The sequence below is a fragment of the Bombus fervidus genome, chromosome 8, assembly GCF_041682495.2.
Source record: "Bombus fervidus isolate BK054 chromosome 8, iyBomFerv1, whole genome shotgun sequence".
NCBI lineage: Eukaryota > Metazoa > Arthropoda > Insecta > Hymenoptera > Apidae > Bombus > Bombus fervidus.
The window spans coordinates 3,972,876-3,990,790 of NC_091524.1; the positions used below are offsets into that span (position 1 = coordinate 3,972,876).

The following is a 17,915-nucleotide window of genomic DNA, read 5'->3' on the forward strand; positions in this document are numbered from 1 at the left end:
GACACAAAACCGACCTTTCCAATACGTAAGCATTTTAAACATCCTCGTGGAAGAGGAAAGATTGTTTCTTACAAATGGAGTTGAATAATATTTCTGTGATAATTCGACTAGGGTTCGATTTTGTTGCAATGGAGCTAATAGGATTCCACTCCGTTGGGGTTCCTAGAGACCCATATCGTATTCCATTATTGTGAATGATAATACCAGCATCTAGTTTGGAGAAATTTTATGGAAAACTATCAAGTCCCGCATGGAGCAACGTGTTCTTTTAAATTAGTCTCTGTTCGATGCTTTCTGTGTTCTGGCGTATTTTTATCGTTGTTTATTTCTCTGCCCATATCATGTTAAAATTACATGTATTTAATTCATCGTTTATCAATTGCATTATCGAACATAGTTTCGTATGTGTACATATGTGAAAAGAAATACAGAGGACGCATATTGGAGTTCCTTCTGTTAGGGTATGAAATGCAAAACCAACCCCCTTTCTGTGATTAGACCAGCGTGCAACGATTGGGGTTGCTTTTAGGTCGAAAAGGGATGCTCCCGCCATTTTAAAGTCCCCACCCCCTTCGTTTGTAGTAGCTTCTGCTAGCCCCATACGCTTCAGATTATCGGCGGACGCACTCGAATTCCATTCTGTCGTCCCTTCGACTCCGTATCCTTTTACCTACATTCTCACCCCTTCTACTCGATTCTATCTGCAGATTGTTTCTTTTTCGATTATTTATCATCGAATCTGTACATAATTCAAGAACGAAGTTTGTAATTTATATAGATTGGTTCGAAACTTAATTTCCTAGGGTAATAGAAACTGTGCAGTGGGCGTATGCTAATTGAACCGTGGATTCATAAATTTTCATGAAATATCGGCGAGCACTTGCGGTGATTCCCCGCTAAGCTCATAATGATGTTTTAATAGGATTATAGCGCGATAAGTCGAACGTCAGTCACGCTTTGCATTATCGGCGGATTTCTCGCGCGCCTTCATCGATTTCGTGCGAGCAGAATGCACGCAAATACAATCGTTCCACTGTCCCACTAATGCAAAATACAAAATTGCAAAACGCTATCTTTCTCACTCTCTATATTCACGAACTGAAAAGCGCACACATTTGATGAGAATTTCATTATGAAACTATCGCACAATGTTAAAGAAGTTTCCTTCAAATTTTCTTTCTTGAACCTTTTTTTAAATCTCTCTAAGGAAATAAATTCTTGTCTAACTACTTACATTTATTATACGGATAACACTCTTTGGTAGAAACCAAGATCGATATAAATGAACAAACGATTAACGATTAGTAGTATGTCACATGTAGCGCGGAAATGGAGACGAATTACGTACAACGTCTGTGACATGTTTCTTAAACACTAACAGCGACTCGCAGGAGAAGTCCATTAGCTACTTAGTGGAATAATTTCGAAGAAAAGTTAGGGCGAGTGCCGATAGATCCCACGGAAAATCTAATTAAATCGAGCCCGCAGAAAAAACTGGTTTCATCGAGAGGTAGCTCGAACGAAACTCGGCTCGTAATCTTGGGAGGGCACCTTATCAGATCGTTATCAACCGATCTGACCGCGTTCCTGCTTCTGGGTTGGTCACGATCCCGGGGTCCAATGGCCCTCATACCTTCCCACTCCTCTATCCCTCTTGTGGATGCGGGCCTTACTTACGTACAGTACCTTAATTAAGCGTTATGACTCGAATTCCTTGTTAAGCGAACACGTAGCCTCCCCTTGTAGCGCACTCGACCAGATCCTCCTCGAGTTTCGTACAAATTTGTGACCATGTTACTCGAACGGTTCGCCTGCCCCGTGAACCAACCGCGTTCGATGCTTTTCATTATAACTTAAAGCTTTAATTATGTACATATATGTTCTTTCAACTAGGAAAATTATTATATTTTCTCACGATTAATGTTTCGGTTATTTCTAAACGTGAAGAGATAATGGCTAAATCGTAGTCGAGTTGGAGGAAGAAAAATCGAAAGAAAGGCGAGGATTAATAGAGACAAATAGAATTTGAGGGCACTTTGGCCTTTCCTTAGCACGGCCAGAAAATAATATTTCTCGTTGAGCCGTCAGTAGCAAAATGGCGCTCGAATTAATTAATTACACGTTCACCAGGACTGGTAGGTAACTCGATTTCGCGCAATTGAGTTGTTGGTTCGGAGGCGGGCATCCGGCGGCCCCCTCGGCTTACCTACGTTTCCTCTCGGCTGTTTCCCGCTTCCAAGTCGTCGGCATTATCGATATTTGCACGCTACGATAATTATCGAGGCTTGAGATCTCTCCTCACGCCTCGATGGCGCGCCGTTTTAATTCGCCCCTCTTATGTTCCACGGCTATATCCGTAACCGTCGGGGCTCTACAGTGGCGTTTTCTGAAAAATTGCGGATATTCATCATTAAGACAGTTCATTTGCCAATAATTCACTCCTGAACGAATGTGGACAGTATAAAGTTGTTAAACTACGATAACGCTCTTCAACGTCTCCAACAAAACGAATTCGTGAATTATTTATGACTGTTTAAGACGTTAAATTTAATTGCAACGATGTCTTGATAATGCAAGCTTAACCTTCATCCCTGTCTTAATAAATATTCGGTTGGATGTAAAAAAAAACATCATTTCATATACGCGAATCTCGAAACGTCACATTGGTATGCGATAATTACGATCATCGATGAAAATAGCTGGAGGCTTCTATACAAAATGAAAAAAACATTCATACTGAAAGCTATGCTCTTTTATCTTGTTGCTCTTTATTTGTTGGACTTTCTACTCTCTCCCCCCCCCCCTCTCCTCCGTGTGTATATATACAGCTGGCTCGACAGTGCCAGAAGCACTCCCGTTGGATATAATATATCGTCCGGATTAGCGGAGCCCTCTTATTGTTTTCCACTCTTGCGAGGATCTGCTTCAGCCGCCCCTAGCTTCGAAGCGTATTCTCGCGTTTCTTTCTCCTCCCTCTACCCTGAAATGGCGCGCTCGCGTCCTTAGTTATAACTTAATTACAAGAAAAGCTGCTCGTACCGGCAGACCGGCTGCCTCAATGCGATATATATTAGATTTCCCGTCGTTAGAAACTTTTTCCGCCGAGAAATTATATCCTGAAAAGGGGGTGAAGATGGAGACGATTGGAGAACGAGGTTGGCTCTGGACCAGACATTCGAACATCTATTAAATCAACCGTTCAACTTCCTTTACTATCGCAGAATATCTGAAACAGATATGAAACGCGTAGAACTTTAACTTTGTTTTCAAGGGTTACTTAAATTTTACTGTATTACAAATTACACGGCAGAATAGTTTGAATGACCAGTCGATGCATAATCCCGTCGATTAAATTTCCAATTCAAAATCTCAGACGTTGGACACGAAACGATGATTCCAAATTGCCTCGACGAGAGACGTAACGTCATAGTTATATCGAGTTGCGGATCGGGGGCCGATATTTAAGATGTACATACGCTGCACTCACGGCAAACCTCCCTAATTACCGCGTAATTATGAGCATCAACGCGGACGGCCGTTCCTCGTGGTAGCTTGTAACGCGACCAAGAAGCACGATAGGGTCGTGTCGTAATCGTCAGGACTAGGGAGAGGTAGCCATGTCGCTGTCGCGGCTATTGTGCCAATTAAGGAGAATTTCTGTCGTTATTATTTTTCAATGGATTACATACGCGTCTCCCTGCATTTGCATTCGATGAATATTTCATTCGTCGTGGGGTAGGATGTTTCGCGACACGGAAAACGACGGTTAATTAATCGAACGTGCAAGATAGATTCGACGTGTATAGGAAAGTACTCGCTTAACGGAACGCATTTACTAGATGGGAGATAAAGGCTGCGTGTTTTGGGAGCATCGATACATCGCGGCATAAAAGAGTCAATTCTGAAATTGGGTTCAAGGTGCAACGTTGTTAACGAGCGAACAGCTGCAACTTTGCGGTGCCGACTCTACATCGAGGCAAATTCCCAAAAGGGCACCATACGTACAATTTAGTTTAGAAATTGAGACGAGAAATCCTTTGTTTCGGCAACAGTCCTGCATGTAAACACTCTGCCATCATCTTTTCCTCTAATCAAAAGCTCATTAGTCAGCATACAGCATGCGTTCACGAGATCTGATCGCGACGAATCCGCCACCCGGGTGTCGTCTAGAGTCACGGTTATTTCTTTTTCTGCTCGCACGTAGCTTCGGTCTCGATTGCTCCCGGCCGAGGCGTTTCCCTGACGAATAAGTCGACTCCATTACCTCGCCGCGTGAAGCACTTACGTTCGCTCCCTGTCTCTCCTCGTCGCGCCGGATGCTTCCTCCCGCGGTGGCCACGGAGTCGCCTGGAAAACCATCCCCTCGGGCGTAAGGTCCGCGTACGCGTCCCTACGAGGCCGTTAATGGCCCCTCGTTCTCTCTTCTGGTCTACGTGCAACGAAATGTCGTCGCGCTACGACCCGTCGGACGTGTCTGCACAGTTTCACGGTAATTCCAACGAAAATACCGTAATAAGAAAAGACGTGCGAAAGTGTTGGTTGTCCAGGGCCTCGATTCAACGATCGTTCTTTCCGTGATACGCGACGGGATATGATTTGAGTTTAATAGGATGAGCGATCATACTTTGTATAAATTGGTAACCTTGAGAGAAAGTAGCGAGAGTTGGATTTGGATATCTATACGAGGACTATGACTAGTTTAAGGTGTAAGTCACATTAGTAACCGGTTATTATTTATGATTATAGAAATATTTAGTAACTTCAAATACTTTATCTTTTCATGTGGTAACAGGTTTCACAAAATTATTACAATAATGACGCCACAGTAGCGTCACCGGTCGTCGAGCCTTTTTATTTGGATTCCTTTGAATTCTATCCTACATACAAATCAAGAAAACTATATCCGATGTCTAGTACTACGCTGTTTGGTATTGTTCGATAGCTAGTGGCAGCATAAAATTTAATCAACAAAGTGGTTTCTTGCCAACAAGGGGATCGATAAATATAAATCTCTCTGCATGCACCGATACGTATAAGATCCAAATACTACACGCTATATACGTAAGTAACTACATTATTGCGTCCCGTAGGCCGGTCAAGCCTACCCACGGATCGCGTCGAATTAACTCGTCGTAAATTACGGCGCCATTTTCGAATTGCCACGGGCGAACGAGGCGGGAACCGGTGGATCTTGAGGAAGGGGTGCAAGATCAGGCGCGCGTGTCACAGAATGGAAAGCAATAAAAGAGGGGCCAAAGCTCTTTTATGCATCGAATGTGCGCCACGCGACCCCAACCCTTCTCCGATCATCCTCATCAATTTCAAATAATTTCTCTGTGTCGCGACCATCTTTTTCTTCTCCCCTCTAACAGTGTGTCTATCGATGTTGTGTTTTTCTTTTTTTACCCTCCTCCGGTGCATCTCGTTCGTTTGTCACGCCGTTAGAGTAGGGGCGAAAGAAACTAGCGACAGTTCACCCCCATCGAATCACGCGCGATCGTCTCGTAAGCAATTATTCCATGATCCGTCTGTTTCGTCGCGGGATTATGCGTTTCGAGGACGATTATCGACCGATGATGGATCGACCGACGCCTGAAAGCCGCGTACAGGGCATCGGGATCATTTAATTGGATGGAACGCAGTTGGGACGTTTTCTGCACCCGTATAACGCTCGTTGCGCTTCGCGGAAACGGAGGGGCCAGCGAGAGCGTTGCCAGAGTAGAAATCCAGATGAAACATCGTGGCTTCCTGGAAACCCTCGCTGGAGGAAACGATCTCGCTGGCCTTTATACCTCGAAATGATCCTGGCCACGCGGTGAACGCGTCCATGGATACTTGTTTCTTGTGCCTTGTTACCTGGTTCAATCAAGGAGATAATATGCAGGATTTTGCCTCTGCACTCTGTGGGATCTTCTGCTTATTTAGCAACGGGTTGCGTTGAATATTATACAAGTCGTTTTCCTGATTATAATGTTTCCTTTTGTAGATACTACGTCGACAGTCATTTGTCACTCGCTTCTACATGTATCACGGAATTCACGAATCTTCAAAAACTCTCTTTTTGCGCTTCGCGAAGATTTCGAAGTGCACCAGAACGGGTCCTCCCGAAACCACATTCTCCAGAATTTCTTCTTAAAACGTCAACTTAATCAGGATTAATTAATACAAATTTCTTCAGTCCTAAGAAAACTAGCCAAAGACAAAACCGACGACAATTAGGCGCCGACGATTATTTTTATCCTCGCAAGGTCGGAGTCGAGACGGTTTTCAAAGTCACCGGAGGCCACGTTAGCGGCGGGCGTCATGGAACCGGGGGTTGCAACCCTTTCGCGGGTGGAGCAAGTCTCATAATAAGAGAGAATGCTCGCAACCACCCTGTATGCTCGCAGGGGTCCGTTGGACAAGGCGGTTGCCATGGAGACGGAAGATCAAGTGGGCAGAGGGGCGGCATGGCGGGTTGAGAGGGGCGGAGGGACACGGGGGTGGGTTGATTTCTTCATAACGGCCGCCATTATCGCGCCCTCCAACAGTGCTTTCCCTCCTTCTCCTCCTCCTCCTCATTATGTCCTGGGGCGGAAGGGAATATTCTTGTTTTAAAAATAATCGCCGCCAGCCGGCTCGCGAATGGCGCCGTTTGTAATTGGAAAAAGTCTCGGCTCACGTACAAGAACGCTGTTTCCAACGCGCATTTCTTCCCCTATCTGTCTCTCTTTCGTTCCCTTTCCCTCTTTTACTCTACGCTTTTCTCTTTCCTTCTACCCTTTCTTTCGCCTCGTCTGGCTGCTTCTCCCTCTTTTTCTCGAACTTTCCGGTTGCCGCGGATTAGGATTTTTCTCGCGGTAAAGGGGACGCTCGTTCGCCCGGTTATCTTGACGAACGGGGGATTCTGCAGCAAATGGAACCAAGACCTTCCTAAATTTTTATTTCCATGCATTATCTTAATACCGCACTGTTGGAACTCTCAAAGTTCGGAAATCGCCAATGATATTAACGAAGAATAGCGTCCCAATGTTTGCTCGTTAGATCAATTTTGTCGAGGAGGAAGCTCGCCGAACAATCGGCTGTCTCTTGGTCACCAAAAAGAGACACGATCAAATCTGTTCGACTAGCTTTGAACGATCCAACAGCGATTTCTCATCGCTATTCAGGCCCGTTACGGCGGCACGATTCTCCCCGCTGTATTCACGCTGGGAACGTGGTTTCCATATCCAACGTCTCAGTGCATACGTATTACAAGATGGTTCTTAAAAATTGATGAGAGGGCCGGCACCACGCAAACTAGACGTATCCAGATCCCGCATCTGGTATTCATGGTGCTCCTTCGATGAGAGAACGACGAGTGGAAGGAGGATATTTGGCGTGACCCAAGCGTGAGAAGAAAAAAAAAGCAACATATAACGTGAAGAAGCCGGGAAAACGAGTGTTCGCTGTGAATTCAGTGCGATTAGAATATATCGCGACGGGAATGGTCGAGTGCAATATCGTTCCCCGGAAACCGCAGCCTTGAAAGCCACCGGCCGCACGGTGGCGTAAGTGCGGGGGGTGTGGTTAAACTACCGCAAAGCAACGAAATGTCAGCATTAATATTTCAACCGTCTCTTGTGCGCCGGCCAACGGTCGACTCTATGCTTATTACACTTATTGTATCGTGGCGTGGTTTAAATATTAAAATCTCGTTTTCCTTGGACGGAGAAACGCGGACACGCCGGAAGACCGCGTAGATTCAAGTCGATAGAGTCATCGAAATACGCCGGTCTTCATCGATAGACCCTTATTGAAGAATACTTGATAGGATTTGTCCGAAAACATTTTAGATGGAAATTAATATAGTTGTTGTAATGATTAATATCTCAAGATTCCTTTCACACTCCTTCCTTTAATTATTTTCTATAATGTTTATATACAAGTTGAAACACTATTTAAGGTAATAATATTGCATCGTATTATAACGAGGTCTTTTTAATTTTATTAAAACATTTTGCTAAATCCTTACTTGATACGATATATAAATTAATTAAATTAATTCTCATGGTATTCCATTTTAAAGGTATCCAAATTAAAATATCAAATCAGTACTTACAAACTACTTTCATAAGATTTAATACAATTAAAGATTACTGACGATAAGACGCAGCAGCATCCGTGACTTCAGGATAAAATTACAACAATATTAGTAACATCCATCGTACATTCCTGCAAGACACCAAAGTAATAGTTACATATTTAATATCATTTTCCTCGATTAATATATCCAAAGTGAATAAAGCCTTCGATTATTATCTTACCCATGAATCGAACATGAATACAGTCATCGAAATGTGCTGTTCAACCCCAATCAACCCCATCGGGGATCAATCCACCGCGTGTATCCTACAATCGATTCTGCCGTTACATTATTTCGCGGCGGCCGTTGACTGGACACAATCGAGCCGCAGTAATCGCGTTGTTTCGATAGTGCTTCTGCCGCGAGCGTTCTTCGACAGCCGGTGGAAGTCCGTCGAGTTCACCTGTCCGCGGCTAGCTGTCGGCTAGCTGTACAGGTGTCTCGTCCACGTAACTCGAGTGAATGGGAATATGTACGTGCACGAGAGGTGGCACTCCGCGAGAGCCTCGCACACGGCTGACCTTTATGAATACTAAGGGAGAAGGGGTTGCAGCCGCAGACACGCGATTCCAAGCCTGTCATAAGGCGATCCTGTCGAATTAATAAATGACCGGCTTGACTGTTATCCGTTTGTGGTGAATACGGATATCTCGATGAGCAAATGTCGAGCTCGGTGAATGCTCGAAATTTTCGATAAAAAATTCATGACAGCGAGGGGTGGAAGATTGTGATTTTAGTATAAATAAGGGAATGACCAAGGAAATTGTATTATTCGCAAACCGTTCTTACTAAATTTTGACTTTATTATTTTTCGGAAATATTTTTTTAATGATACCGATTTCTGTAAAATAGTTTACGGTAACAGGCCGAAATATCGCGGCATTCGCCGGTTAAAGGTTAATTTTCAAGTGTAAATAATTTTTCTTCTCATGTTATTTTAAAGAGTATGGTATATATTTCTTGCAAATGGTCAGTCGTGTGTTTACGCAGTCGTAAACGACCTAGGAAAAGATGGTGGTGAGATGAACGTGTTTAGAACCCAATTCGACGATCGGACCTGTGAATACTGTATAGGTGCATGTGCAAAGGTAACAGCTTTATAACGCCCGGGAGACTTCCCACGAATGCCCTCGAATTTATCGAAGTTCGTTCCCTTTTAAACGTTTCAAAGGTTTCTGACGTTGATTAATCGTATCGAGAAATATTTTAATCCAACACGAGATCGTTCGATTTGCATGGTCACTGTAACTGAATGTATCGATCGTCACGTTGATATTTATGGATCATAGCGATCGCTGATCAATTTGATTAACCTTTTCCTTTCGAATTGGCAAGGGACATCGCCTGGGGGCGTTCGTCGCGCTCTTTGTGACTAACGCGTCGTTGGAAAAAGTCGATGGACACGCGAACGAGGTCGTCGTTCATATTTAATGTAAGCGTGTGCCAGTTTCCAGTGGCAGTCCTTCGTTTAATAATGAAAACGCGCGCATCAAGGACCTCGCATTGTTCGTTTTCCAGACTTGCGCGATGATCGTTAGACCGAGGCACTCGCATTCCCGTTTCCTTTTTCAATCCGGTCACTCACGATTGTTTCAGTTCTTTGTAACCTATTCTAGCGATTACACTCGCTGTGATTATGTCCCCTTTTATACTAATCTACGTTTTACCTGCTTCAAAAAATCACAGAGAAACACATTTATTCTATCGAAACTCTATTAATCTTCAGGGGGTACGTATTATTATATCCACCAATAAAAATCAAGAGGGTAATCTTCAGCCTGCCTTTCGTAGCTGTTGAGGTTTATCTCGGAATAGAGAGAAAAAATGAGTGGATGAATGTATAATAAAAATAGATTTAAGCTTAAGTACAAATATAAGTACAATGTATGCCAGTCCAGATCCGCACGCTGGCAGCGTTACTTTACAATAGAGGCCGAAGCCATGGGCCTATGGGTATTCATATAATTACGAAAACCTTTACAAACCTTCACAAATTACCTTTTAATCTCATTCTTATTTCTCAAACCTAATTTTTGTCGTAAATTATTTTTCTTAGCAATACTAAATATTAATCTAACTTTAACAAACCGAGAAACAGGACTATAGTTTTCCTTATAATCTATACCTTCTTCCTGCGAACATCCTCTTATCACGAGCCGCGCCTCATATCGTTTCGAATTGTCCGGATTTAGCTTTATAGTTAAAACCCATCTATTGCTAAGTATCTTCTGATTTTTTGGCTTCTCTACAAGAGTCTATGTTATATTTTCTTGGTGCGATTTCATCTCATCATGCGTAGCCTTTTTCCATAACTCTCTCTTTTCGGACTTCATCGCTTCGTTATGGTCCACCGGTAATTTTTCCGCTACGTACATCATCGGACAAACATAAACATCGGTTCGTTTGCTCGCACGTCTATTTCTCAATTGTCTCACGTTCTCGCCAGCTACATGAGGTTGTTCTATAGTTTCATGTTCGCTTTCTGCACTTTCATACGTACGTACTTCATCGTTCTGCGCATACATATCTTCGCGTTCGATATTTTTAGGCAAACTTAAGTTAACAATTTCCATCGATACTTGTTCAGGCTTATACATTACGTCACGGCGTAATTTTTTACGCCTTTTTTTATCAAGTTTCCTTCTCTTCTCCAGTATGTCTTTTCATGTATGTGTGCAAAGCACTCAATACTGAAAATTCTAAACTTTTCTAAACCTGGCTGTTTCCCATACCACAGTTCATAGGGCGTTTTATTGTCCTGTCTCGTCGGCTTCGTCTCGTTAATGACATGCATTGCGGTGTTTATGGCTTCGGCCCATAAAACCAACGGTAGATTTGTTTCGAATAAAGCATCGACCGACTCGCCTCTACTACCATCCTATTTTCCCTCTCTGCGACGCCATTTTGTTCAGGAGTGTATGGGACGTTGATTGTATGTTTAAACCCCGTGATTCTTAGAAAACTTTCAACTTTTTTATTTTTAAATTCTTTCCCTCCACCGCTATGAATTTCTTTGGTTTTACGATTGAATTGATTTTCAACTCCTGGGCAAAAGGCTTTTAATTTTTCAATTATTTCTGACTTGTGTCGTAAGAAGTAAAATTTTTGTGAATTTTAAAAAGTCCTCTTTAAATGTAAGAAAACTCGACCCATAATGTTTCCCGTACGACTAACCTTCACAGAAAAAGTTACTGTCACCTACAACTTTTATATTCAAATTTTTTAAAAATTTGCTAACGTGTCTGATGTTTTGGTGACTAAGCCGCTCGTCCCATAACTACAGTGAGTCCGCGTTTGACTCCGTTTTGTTACCAAAATTGCAAACTGACGGTATAACTCGCATATCGATGTTATACGACTTTTCGATGTCGGAACCTCTAGCGATTACTTCCCGATTCTGTAAACATTCTGTATGCATTCTTTCAGTTTCTTTAAAATGTTGAAATATTCTTTCTCTTAGCGACAAATTTAACGGAAAATAAGTTTCTTTTCATACCTGGTAGATATAAAATATCATGCATTGTACTTACTAACCATGTGACCTGTACGACGGTTTCTACCTCGATATTTCCTTTGCCGCACGCATCCATAAAAGTACCATTGCTGACTTGTATCTTTACTGTTTTGTCGAATTTTTCGAAGACGCTGAACCATTCTTATTGTTCCGTCATGTGTTCCGATGCTCCTGAGTCGATTAGCCAAATATCGTCGCTCACTGTTTGCGTCGTTGAAGTGCTTCCTAGCAGACCAACTTTGCCGCAACCTTTATTTTGATTTTTGGACTGCCAGTTGTCTCTGCTGTTGTCTCTTTGATTGTTTCTAAAGCAATTCTTACTGGTGTAGCCTTTCCTTTTGCATATAAAGCATCTGAAGCAATCTTTCTTTAGATGGCCAACCTCTTCACATTTAACACTAGAACTACCACACGAGTCAAATTGACCGGTCTTACAGTTTTATTTTGAAATTCCTACTGCGTGTTATATTTTTTCCCGCAATTATGTAATGACTTCCGCAACGATAATTAAAAGAATAATATAACGAATTTTATTTTGCTTTTTATGTGTTCAAATTGAAAATAACTTTGTATCAAGGCTACTTATACCAATACCAGTCAAAATGGCAGATACTTGTCAAAGTGTAAACGTTTCCTGAAATCTGTTTATCGAACCCCAATGAACCAGTTTCTTCGTTTTCTACAACTTGTCACACGTTTTTTAAATTTTTACTGCGTATCATTCAATATGACGATATCAGTTATCAGGAAATTCCGGATCGATCGCTAGATCGCTAGATGCTAACACTATAAATGTCACAGCAGTCAAAATGGCTGTTTCTACAATTTTATAAACGTGTCAACTCAACGCAGTCTCATCTGCCTTTAAAAACCTTTTACGGGCAGTTCCTTTTTTCGTACTTTCGCCTGGATGACGCAGATTTCCTTCACACACGTTGATCATGTCGCCATCTTCCTCCAAAAGTATACGCATAACAAAGCGGCACTGTTCTTGCGTCAATTTTCTTTGTCACGCAGCTTCTCGATCTTCACACTCGCTGATTCCATTTTTGTTTTATATTTTTTTCACACAACACTCTTACTCACTTTACTTTGCACAATACTTTACCACTTTAATCACTCCGCGTTTCTACGATACACTTCACAGCTCTGGGTACATAACCTGTCGAGGTTTATCTCGGAGTAGAGAGAGAAAATGCGCGGATGAATGTATAATAGAAATATATTTAATATATATTAATATATATATAATATATAAGTATAAGTACAAGTATGCTAGTCCAGATCCGCACGCTGGCAGCGTTACTTTACAATTGAGCTCCGAAGCCATGGGCCTATGGATATTTACATAGTTAGGAAAACTGACCTGTCTATACCCCGCTATACCATCCGTGCAAGACTTGAAAAGGCCGTAAGGCTGTAAGACCCTTCAGATTGATTTCGAGCTAAACAATATTCAATGGCTTCCAGAACTAAGAAAACTAAAGAAGATGTAGAGTTTTCCTACAAGTGAGAATCACTTCAACAGTAACATGCGTTAATAGCTACATGGTTCTATTAACAATTACAATGACTACAACAAGTATTAACACACCATTGTATTCGTAGCAGTATTTATACGTTACATTAATTGATCATGTAGAAGCATATTAATTTTCGTATCATTTGTTAGTACTTTCATGCAACTACAAAAATTTAACCTGACAAAAGAATGCTTTATATTAGAAAATAAGGGCACGCACCGAAATTTTGTCTAACATATATCGATTTCCAAACGTGCTATCGAAATTCTAAGTGTCTTAAACTTGAAGGAGTGTAAGCTATTATATTTACGAATCATCGCAGAATTCGATAATGTTTAATATCAAGATACTTCGGTATCCCGAAGAAATTCAAGAAACACAGAAATCAGCAGGATACTCCTCGCCCTATTGCTTCGATATGTCATCGTTAGAGCCTGCGTTATTTTCGAAGCCGTGGGTCGCGTAGATCCGACCGTATTTGCGCTGGGTTATCCGGCAGGCGTCACCGTATTGAAATGTCGCGTGTATTGAGAAACGAAACGGTAGCAGAGGAAAGGTGGGATTATCTGAATACAGTCGTTTTCGGGGGTGAGTTGCGAGTCTCTGGAGGGTAGTAGGTGGCCGGCCAAGGCCTCTCCGGAACGATCCTTGCCTCCCTCGTGATCTATAGCGGTCATCTACGCTGCGAATTACCACCATCTTCTTTCCACTGATCCTCTATATACGACATAGAATAGATTATTTGAATATCGATCGATGATTCTCCCTATTTCTAGGAATAGCTAGAGGGAACAGTCGTCTGACCATGTGTTGCCATGATTGGTCGTGTTTTAGCATAATTCGGCTGATTGATAACGGCTCCACTCCCGATGCTATGTCTGAGATCGTATTTACGCACTCCCCGATTTAATCAGCCCCGATGTGGGGGTACTCAGCGGATCTACGTTGAAATTATAGGGGTTAGAGAAGATGAACTCGTGCATCGAGAAGATTCGAAGAAGTCTGGTGAGATCCAGCGGATGATTAACGAACTGACGTTCTTCGAGTCTCATGGACCAGATGACGTTTGGCAAGACATTCAGCTAAGTTTTAAATAAATATTGGGTAACTGAATTCCTCAAACAAATTATAAATAACAATAAAACCTTGTTCCGATGAGTAAAGCTATTAGAATTCAAACGACTTGATGCCGGCAAATTTGCGCTAATAAAATGGTTTCAAGTTTTCATTTAATCTATATGAAGCTTTCGGATAAACGATATTCGTCAAATAAATACCAAGATCGAGTTAAATTTAAAAATCGAGACGTTCGTCGCAATTAGCAACAGCGATAAAAATTTTAAACGTATAAGTAACGTCCAGTCCCAGGCTGGGACTTTTGACTCACAAGTGATCGGGAGGACGCATCGTTTATTAATTACCGCGTGGATCTTTATGGGCAGATGTCGCCGGTCGGGACAGGGCATCAGCTAACGCTCCCTACTCGCGGAAATTCTTTTTGGAATCGCATCTATCATTTTTACGAGAAAAAGGCGAAGTTTCCCCGGCGGCTTTATAACGCGACGTTACTAACGAGGCCCCGTTGCACTTTTTGTTGCAGCCAGCGACGCGCTCGGCCGAATCGATAAGGAGCCAGCCTCGCCGGAATCCATACAAGGTGAGTTTGCACAGAGTTTCATCGTCCGTCTGTCGTCCGCCTTAACCTCTTCTTCCTCTCTCCTTCTCTCTTCCTCTCTGTTCCTCTGTCCAGCGTTCTCTCTTCCGTACGAACCACCTTCGTCCTCTCCTCCTCTCCCCGTCGTCCAATCGCGATACGATTAACGTACCGAAGGGTTTAACCTTCGCCGATGGCAGGAACATAAATTTCACAAACGAATAATACGACACGGCGGAGTCTGAGCGAAAGGCTCAAGTATCGGCATTATAAATCCGCGTCGTTATTTCTTAGCCAGCTTTTTGCCCGGCACGACCGATCGGGCCGGGGCAACATCGTTTAATTGCAACGATCAGGCTTTTACATTGTGCGCCCCTTGCGGGCCGATGCGCCCGTGTACTCACAGAAAATCCGCCTCTGGAAAGGAAACCGGGGACACCGCTGATTGAGAAATTTTCAGAGACGACAAAGAAATGGAACGAGCCGCCGCCAGCGTCGCCGCGGACACGGACATTTTATTAATCGACCGACCGTGGAACGGGATCGGGCCCAATCGCGAAACCAGTCGTTCGAAAAGGATTCATCATCGTCCCGTGTCTCGTATCTTCTTCGTCGTTCCGCTTCGTGTCATATGGCCGACTGTGTACCATACGGTATACATATTTTACATTTTGTCTGTTAGCAAATTCTGAAGTAGAGTTTGTTAAATACATGTAATTCTAGCTCGACTTATTGATCGAAATATTCCTAAATGAAGAAAATACCATAACTCAAGAGAAGAGTGTTATCGCATCCAAAATTTTGAATTGCAAGTTAAAGTAAATCGGATTCGAAATAACCCAATTCGAATTCATCAGAAATTGGCAGAAAATTTAATAATCGATCTATCGTACTATCTGAATTTGTAGTACCTTATCGTATCTTGAAAGCTCCTTTCGTAAAATTCAAAATCGGTTGAATTCTTTCGCGGAAGAATCACGCAACGTCCAAAAATTCCATCGTCACTCCCATTTATAGAAATAGAACGTTGTCGACGCTGCATCCTAAGGCTAATCCTTTTCCACGTAAAATATGTCGTAAAACCAATTACACTCTCTCGCTCACCGCCTACCAGAGGCAGCACAGTGGTTTTGTCATTTGCCTGGAAGAATTCTTTCGTGGCCTTTTAACTTGGAGCATTATCCGACAACTTTGGCTCGTTCTTCGGTCCAAGGATTCTTGGTCCGGCTCGTAAAAAGGGTAGAATTCTCCCTAAAACGAACGAAGACGTCGTCGAAACCCTAAAGCTTGGCGAGATTTTTTCGGTAAAAATTCGACAACCGATTGAAAGAACGTTTTTGAAAGGTTTTATCGCCTCGTCGAAAGACGATGGATGTTTGAAGCGGCGGCGTTTCTTCTCACGCGACAGCGGAAAGGGAATCGAGGATTCCAGCGGATAATTTAGGCTCGCGTGAGAGGCATCCCCCTGTTTCTGCGTGTGCATTTCTGCTGACCGTCGGTGTTCGTCTGGAAAACGCAGCTCGTCGGGGCTGTCACGTGTCGCGAAGTGTAACACGTCGAGGATCGCGCCTTCAGAGAACGTAGCCGGTAATAACAGAGCCGGATCTTTAACGAGCCGGATCAGCGGCACGTTTCGCGCCCCTTTCGATGTACATTACGATCGGTCTGTCTTTGGGATGTCAAAGAAGCTCAGACATCGACGATGACGGTATCTTATTCGAACCGAGACGAATCTTATCCTGAAACAAACATACCCGTCAAAATGACTTAAGAAGGTTTCAAAGTCTTTCAATTATCTTGAAATTGTTAACAAAATGCAAATGTTATACATAATAGGAGTTCGCGTTCGTGTAAGTGAATTCAGTCGGCAGATGGTAGCTTAATTTAGTTATTTCTCTCGTAGACAGTCTTAGAATTCTTAAATTTTCCCTTGAAATCAGAAAAATGTATACTTTAATTTTGCAAAGTTTCATCGATGTAAAAATCGAGTTAGTTCTTGCTGATCTCATCAACGCAGCCCTGTTCGTAAAACCAAAGAAGAAAAATAGTAATATACAGATCGGACAACTTCGTTCAGTTCCTCGGAACACTTCGCATCTCGTCGAAAGCACTCGTCAGTCCCCACCGAAAAATAAGCATCAAGAACTGTGGATCTTAACAAAGCTTTGGAAGAGACGCAAAAAATCGGCCCGGTTGTCCCGGACTCTCGGAAACGCTGAACCGGTCGTTACGAGCGAAAGAAGATTTCGAAGATCTGCGAAGAGGGCCGCGAGTTCGGCACAATTCGTCCCCTGTATTTGTCTAGCGGAAGGAGACGAAAATCGAAAAAGAATGAGAACGATGGCGAAGCTAGTGGTCGTGAAACGAGAGAAGGAACGACGAGGGACACCATTGGCAACCTATGTTTTACTTTATAGCATTTAGCCCCGATTGTTTGTCTTATTGCTATTAGCCTCCTTCAATTAGCAATTGTATCTTTAATGTCGATTCCGTGAATCGGTTTCGACCACGAAGAGCGGCCTCGGCCAACCTTGGTGGCTCGAGGGGAGTCAGAAGAAGGAAATCGGGCGTCGAAGAGGGGATTCGAGCAGCAAGGTGGGAGAAGGGAACCACGGTTTGAGGGGGCATGTCATTAGGAGTCATTAATATCACGGACCTCTGTAATTTGACACACTTCCGATCGCCTAGCGCCACCACCGCCGCTCGCTCCATTTTTCTTCCTTCTCTTCTCCTTAAACCTGTCCATACACTTCCATCCACCCTTCGCTCTCGTTCGCTCCATCGTTCGTTCGTCTTTTGTTTGATTTCCTTCTACCGTGATCTCTTGGTTGGTGATCTCTTCGTCTTGAAGACTCTGATAAAGATCTTCGTGGGACCACCAAAGGGGTGAATCGAGAAGAAAAGATATACGAGAATTTTCTCGATCTCTATCTATGGAAAACGCGATTTATAGCAGCGGCATGGGACGATGAAGTTAGATGGGTAGAAGGCCACGTGACATGCTTCTTAATTTTCAACCGCGAAGCTTTTTGCGTCGTGCAGGCGTGACGCAGCACGGGTACGTTAATTAACGTGTTCTCGTGTCCTCGGTAACGAATCGTCGATAATTAACTCGGTCGG

At 43.0% G+C, this 17,915-nt stretch overlaps 1 protein-coding gene across 3 annotated transcripts in view; it reads left to right on the forward strand.

The window, feature by feature from the left end:
* LOC139989827 (uncharacterized) overlaps window positions 1-17,915 on the forward strand; it is a 126,069-nt gene that overhangs the window by 81,666 nt on the left and 26,488 nt on the right. For all 3 annotated transcript variants that reach the window (XM_072008472.1, XM_072008474.1, XM_072008473.1), the window contains one exon: window positions 14,742-14,798. In XM_072008472.1, the coding sequence (XP_071864573.1) occupies window positions 14,742-14,798 (57 nt within the window). The remainder of the gene's footprint in view (window positions 1-14,741; window positions 14,799-17,915) is intronic.